We start from the raw sequence: 6870 nt of genomic DNA on the forward strand, positions 1-6870 counted from the left end.
GGGACTCTGTAATCCAGTGGATTTGTTGTTTTCGTTATTCAATAGTCGACACATTCACAACAAATTGTGTTTTAAAACGTCCTCTGAGTCAAGATGTCTCTCTTTGAACGCCCTGATCAGTCCTGATCTTCCAAATCACCCATTTGAGTCAATTCCTACAACTGGCTTAGCAGAGGAGGTTCAGAGTAGAGCAGGTCAGAGTAGAGCAGAGTAGAGCAGAGTAGAGCAGGTCAGAGTAGAGCAGAGTAGAGCAGGTCAGAGTAGAGCAGAGTAGAGCAGAGTAGAGCAGGTCAGAGTAGAGCAGAGTAGAGCAGGTCAGAGTAGAGCAGGTCAGAGTAGAGCAGGTCAGAGTAGAGTAGAGTAGAGCAGGTCAGAGTAGAGCAGGTCAGAGTAGAGCAGAGTAGAGCAGGTCAGAGTAGAGCAGGTCAGAGTAGAGCAGAGTAGAGCAGGTCAGAGTAGAGCAGAGTAGAGCAGGTCAGAGTAGAGCAGAGTAGAGCAGGTCAGAGTAGAGCAGGTCAGAGTAGAGTAGAGTAGAGCAGGTCAGAGTAGAGCAGAGTAGAGCAGGTCAGAGTAGAGCAGGTCAGAGTAGAGCAGGTCAGAGTAGAGCAGAGTAGAGCAGGTCAGAGTAGAGCAGGTCAGAGTAGAGTAGAGTAGAGCAGGTCAGAGTAGAGCAGGTCAGAGTAGAGCAGGTCAGAGTAGAGCAGAGTAGAGCAGGTCAGAGTAGAGCAGGTCATAGATCATGGATTGACCACAAATACACATGAAAATTGATTTGGGGTAAACTTCACCTTTAAAAACCTGCAACATCAGAATCAGGTGAAGTGTTGTTTCTGAACCTCTCTAGTTCTACTGGGCCCTGGTCTCCTCCAGGTCCGGACCCCCTGTAGGCCATGGTGCTAGACCATTGGACCATCCCAGACCACCCGACCACTGGACCACAGTATTCATCTACGGCTCTGCTGTCGACCATTCAATGCTCCTGACAGTCTCACTGTTCAGCTGAAGCTGTTCCCCCTCACCCAGTATAGAAATATGATATTATAGAAATATGATATTATAGAACACGAACGCAGTATGTCTCCCTGGAAATTACAGGTGGGTCTCTTCATAGAAATATAATTGGTACAGTATCTATTTCATTCTGTGGTCAACAGTATGGACTGATGAATGGAATGATGAAATGATGAATGAATATATGGAAAAGGTATATATGGAAATTTGACACTACAGAAAGGTCTTATTTACTGTTTTGACTGGAGTGACTAGATTGCTTTCAAGCCAGTCGCTGTATCATGTGAAGACTCCAACTCCCAGCCAGCACCGCGGCAGGTTGTCGTTCCGGGCAGAGCCGCTGAACGGTGGAATCGCCATAACGGAGCCGGGGACGGTGTCGGGTTCGTGGTGAGTTGTTATTCTAAAACATTCAATGATACATTGAATGGAAATATTTGTGTCATCCGACAGTAAGAATGTCGTATTACATTTTAAACAGATTTGGACAGCAGAGCTTTGTTGACAGACGCTGACTCGCTAAAGTGACAAGACACGCCTATGTTGTCTGTGTGGGCCGCGGCGGGGCGGCGGGCGTAGAGGCGGGGCGGCGGGGCGGCGGGGCGGCAGGCGGCGGGGCGGCAGGCGGAGGAGCGCGGCAGGCGGAGGAGCGGCAGGCGGAGGAGCGGCAGGCGACGTTAGGACCAGAGTCTATTTTTAGTAGTCAGTCCTACAACACGTGTTGTTGACCAGTTAGTTTAGCTTTCACCGTCGCTAACTGCTCTTTACCGGGGGAGTCGACTAACGTTACCGACTAGTGAAACTAAGGGTCGGCTCTCCTGTTGAAGCTGGGTTAGTCAGCTAGCTGTGTTACTGTTAACCAGTCAGACGAGCCGGTACGAAGCTGAGTTCAGACCGGCTTACCGAGTTGCCGAGTCGCTGCCCGGTGTCACTGACTTTGAGCCCGGTTTCACTCGCCCTACGGCCGACACTTGTTGTTACCGGCCCGGTTAGCCTAGCCTAGCCTAGCCTGGTAGCTGACTGAGCCTCGCGGAAAGTTCTCGTGCAGAGGAGAAGCACATGACAACGGCACGGAAACACGTGACACCAACCGGCCAAACCGGACACTGTTTAAAGACTTCAGGATACACACACACATATATCCCATCTACCACACACACACACACACACACACACATATATCCCATCTACCACACACACACACACACACACACACACATATATCCCATCTACCACACACACATACACACACACACCCATCTACCAAAGAGACACACACATCCCATCTACCACAGACAGACAGTCAGTGTCTGTGGTCTGAGTTTTCAGGTATTTTGTGTCCAAATTCCTGTGGGTCTATTTCAGCCCAGCCCTCCCCTCCCTCCCTCCCTTCCTCCCTCCACCCCCCCAACCGTAACATTTGACCAGCAGAGCAGGTCCTAGACCTGCAGCTGGGGTAATGTGACCCGGCCTGGCCATTCATGTGTGTGTGTGTGTGTGTGTGTGTGTGTGTGTGTGTGTGGTAGTGCGTGTAGCTGGGAGATTCAGCATGGGGGACAAGCCGATCTGGGAACAGATAGGATCCAGCTTTGTGCAACACTACTACCAGCTGTTTGACACGGACCGGACCCAACTCGGAGCAATATATGTGAGTTTGTTCTGTCTCACTGTGGACTGAGTCTCTAATGGAGGTTCTGAACACAACTACCAATCTTCATGTCTGTCATGTGTGAGGTGTGTGTGTGTGAGTGAGGTGTGTGTGAGGTGTGTGTGTGTGTGAGAGGTGTGTGTGTGAGAGGTGTGTGTGAGGTGTGTGAGGGTCCGTCCTCTCAGTCTGAATGGCTTCTTTGGGCTTTGTGTTTGGTTAAGATATTCAAACCTTGGTTGTGCTCCAAAATCCATTGTTGTAGTAGAGCTGTCTCGTCTGTCTAGAGCATGTGCCTTCTGGAGAACCCAGCTTTACACTATAGCTGACTAGACACATACTGTCGTCAACTTTGTTTTAATAAATGTGACTAAATAGCTTATTTGGACAAGTGTTTGGTCGAGATATTCAAACATAGTACTAGCTACCTAGCATACTCTAGCTGACTGAGCACTGGACTGGATCTACCAGCCACTCTGTCACCTCAAGCAACACCAGACAGGGTCAGATGAAGGTCGTCAGATGAAGGTCGTCAGATGAAGGTCGTTTGTCATGGGTGCTCATGGTCTTATTTGCATGTTACAGTTGAAAGCTCATTATTCTGATGCTTGACGTCTCAATGATCTGACAAGTTTAGACTGGTAGTCAGGGAGACAGACAGACAGGAGCATGTGTTTAAGATGTGGACACGTAACACACATGAAATCAAATCAGTTAGTTGTCATAAACACAGAATCCAGCCGTAGACGGTGCAGTGGGATGCTCTGGCAGCTATCTCCTCAACAACGCAACAACAATAATAATAATAATAAGAAGAAGAAAATGATTTCTGAATGGCTTCTTTGGTGACCACCTGGCATCAGAGGCCATGCTTTTATGGTTCCACCAATCGTATGCTTTTACATCCATATAAGGGAGGGGAGGGGCATGTGGGAGGTCATAGGTCATTCCATGTTTGTGTGTCACCCGTCATGTGTTTCTCTCAAACAGCAACACAGAACCTCCTCTCTCTGACCTCCTCTCCTCTCTGACCTCCTCTCCTCTCCTCTCCTCTGACCTCCTCTCTCTCCTCTCTCTGACCTCCTCTCCTCTCCTCTCCGACCTCCTCTCTCTCCTCTCTCTGACCTCCTCTCCTCTCCTCTCTGACCTCCTCTCCTCTCTGACCTCCTCTCTCTCCTCTCTCTGACCTCCTCTCCTCTCTGACCTCCTCTCCTCTCCTCTCTCTCCAGATTGATGCATCATGCCTTACGTGGGAGGGACAGCAATTCCAGGGAAAAGCAGCGATTGTAGAGAAACTCTCTGTGAGTTGTATTTATATATGTTTATATATGTTCTGGTTGTTTCAACTGATACTTGATACATAATAATAATAATAATATGTGAGAAGTTCGTACTTGTGATGATGACCAGCGTTCTCCCCAAACAATGTCCAAGTTTCTGCGTCACGCTGTGAACCTGACATTACAAAACAAATTAAACTATATATGTAGTCATGATAGAGGAACTATCTTTGAAGCATTCTGATGTTCCTCAGTGAATTCAGCGTTATAGCAATTATATAAATAATAAATCAACCTGAGTCTGGTTCTGATGATCCAGCACCACCCTGGAGGTTCTGTTCTGGACTGGACTGGACTGGACTGGACTGGACAGGACCCTGGCTCTGAGGCTTTATTGCTGCTCCAGACATCACACCTTTGTCATAGTTTAATTCTTATTAGATTGTATTGTTGATTATGTTGATTGGTTTGAGCTAAATTCCAAAAGCATTTCACAATATCACTTATGGCTGTATGCAATGTACGTGACCAGTCCCATTTGATTTGATTTGTAATGTAGTGACATTAGGAATGCAGTCGTAAGTCTGACTAAATGACTGGAATATAAATAAAATGGTCGTACTCTCCTCTTCCATGGTGGCGGGAGACCTGTCTGCCTGTCTGCCTGCCTGTCTTGTCAGTCTGTCTGCCTGCCTGCCTGCCTGCCTGCCTGTCTGCCTGTCTGTCTGCCTGCCTGCCTGCCTGCCTGTCTTGTCAGTCTGTCTGCGGTTGATGTTGTTATTAATGATGTTGTTGTTGTTATTAATGATGTTGTTGTTGTTGTTATTAATGATGTTGTTGTTGTTGTTAATGATGTTGTTGTTGTTAATGATGTTGTTATTATTAATGATGTTGTTGTTATTATTAATGATGTTGTTGTTATTATTAATGATGATGTTGTTGTTATTAATGATGTTGTTGTTGTTATTAATGATGTTGTTGTTATTAATGATGATGTTGTTGTGGTGCTCCAGACCCTCCCCTTCACAAAGATCGCCCACAGTATAACAGCCCAGGACCACCAGCCCACACCTGACAGCTGCATCATGAGCATGGTCGTAGGACAGCTGAAGGTAGTCCCCCTCTCCCCCTCCCCCCTCTCTCTCCCCCTCCCCCCTCTCTCTCTCTCTTTCCCCCTCTCTCTCTCTCTCTCTCTCTCTCTCTCTCTCCAACACTAACACCCCCCCCCTCTCCCCCAGGCAGATGAGGATTCCATCATGGGTTTCCACCAGAGTTTCATCCTGAAGAACATCAACGACGCCTGGGTCTGCACCAATGACATGTTCCGCCTTGCGCTTCACAACTTCGGCTAGACGCACCAGCCCCCCCTGGTGGGCAGGAGGGGGAGGGGAGGGGGGGGTGAGGAGGAGGGGGGGGCTCCTTCCTCTCCCAGCCATGCCTGGCACCCTCCCCCCCCCTCCTGCATCACCCAACGCCTGTTTGGCAAACAAGACATCAAACAAACAAACAAACAAACAAACACCACCGGATTGTAGATGTCAATCACAGACACCCTGCAGGCCCCACCCACAAAGGTCTGGCCAATAGGAAGCAGACGTTCTCTGGCTGAGAGCTGGCAGAGCCAATCAGTGACCCTGCGCTGATGTCACTTGACCTCTACTGCATGATGCTGGAGATGCAGACAGGACAACCCCCCCCCCCCCCCCCCAGTCTCTTCCCCCCAGCCCCCCCCCCAGCCTCTCTGGGTTGGTGTCGTTCTTCCACATCTTCTTTTTTTTAAACTTTAACCGACTGCTCCTTCCTTCATCCTCACGTCCGGTTGCTATAGCGATCCAAAGAATCATAAGAGGATGATGATCAATAACCTGTCGTCCTGGTGCCCCCCCCCCCCCCCCCCCCTCCGCTCTCTGTGATGTTGATGATACTGAAGCAACAACACAATAAAACCTTGAAGACTTTTTCTTAATGATTCTCAGATGCTTGTTCCTCTGCATGTGTGGTCCTCTGCCTCTGGCAGGTGAATGATGTTCTCTGTGATATGAAAGGATGTTGTTGATGAACATGAAGGATACAGTCTGAACCCAACATCAGTGTATTGTCTTGTGAAGGAAATTACATGTAACATTTTTGTCACTTAGACACTTTTATCCAAAGCGAATTACAATAAGTACATTTGTAAGTAAGTGAACAACATCATCATCAGTAAAAAAACCTTCCAGAAGAACAGATCACTGTCCTGGAGGATTTATTTTGATTTTCCAAGTCAAATCCTCCTGATTATCATGGTTGATTGCAGCCGTGGCACGTCGGGTGGTTATCTGATCACATGTCAACGCGGTCTGAGGTCAGCAGTGTTTCCTGCACACTCGTTAACGACGGCGTTGCTATGTAGCACGGTAGTCAGAGAATGTCACCATTCACTACATTATTCCCAAAAGAAAACCCAAAAAGTGGAATTTCATTCTTCTTCCAGCCCTTTAGGTTGAGATTTTCTCTCCTCTTCCTCCTCTGTTGGCCCCTGTCGCCCCCACCTCACCTGACCTTCCTGTCACATGGTCTGCTCATCGCTCACCCCCTGACTGACCATGTTGATGAGGCAGTTTTTCAGCTCCTTTTTTATTTTTAAGTACCTTTAGTTAGACTAGGTTAGGCTTAGTAACCCTGTGAAGGGTTAGGGTTAGGAACCCTGTGAAGGGTTAGGGTTAGGAACCCTGTGAAGGGAGCTTTAGTGTGGTTGAGGCTGACAGCCGGATGCAGACGTCATTAAAACACTTCTACAGGCCGTCTCGTACAATGGTGTCCTGGTGTGTTTCAAATCCACATGATCTTATGCAGATTTCAGTTTTGTGCGTGTGTGTGTGTCGGGTAGGAACGGATCACGGTCCTGCGGCGGGACGCTCCGGACCACGTGGTGTGTGACACCGTACCGGAAGT

The 6870-nt window shown here is 48.3% G+C and overlaps 1 protein-coding gene across 3 annotated transcripts; it reads left to right on the plus strand.

The window, feature by feature from the left end:
- Nucleotides 1-1339: 1339 nt before the first annotated feature.
- Nucleotides 1340-5853, plus strand: nutf2 (nuclear transport factor 2). Of its 3 annotated transcripts, none has more exons than XM_083667419.1 (5): nt 1340-1401; nt 2538-2659; nt 3886-3957; nt 4950-5048; nt 5175-5845. In XM_083667419.1, exons 2-5 carry the CDS (start codon nt 2561-2563, stop codon nt 5286-5288), a joined length of 384 nt encoding a protein of 127 aa, XP_083523545.1. In that variant the 5' UTR covers nt 1340-1401; nt 2538-2560; the 3' UTR covers nt 5289-5845. The 3 variants fall into 3 exon arrangements, with proteins under 3 accessions (XP_083523545.1, XP_083523544.1, XP_083523546.1); XM_083667418.1 differs by having other exon boundaries at nt 1355-1405; nt 5175-5853; XM_083667420.1 differs by lacking the exon at nt 1340-1401 and adding an exon at nt 2222-2340 and having other exon boundaries at nt 5175-5853.
- Nucleotides 5854-6870: the final 1017 nt, after the last annotated feature.

The sequence above is a fragment of the Argentina silus genome, assembly GCF_951799395.1.
Source record: "Argentina silus genome assembly, chromosome: 3".
Lineage (NCBI taxonomy): Eukaryota > Metazoa > Chordata > Actinopteri > Argentiniformes > Argentinidae > Argentina > Argentina silus.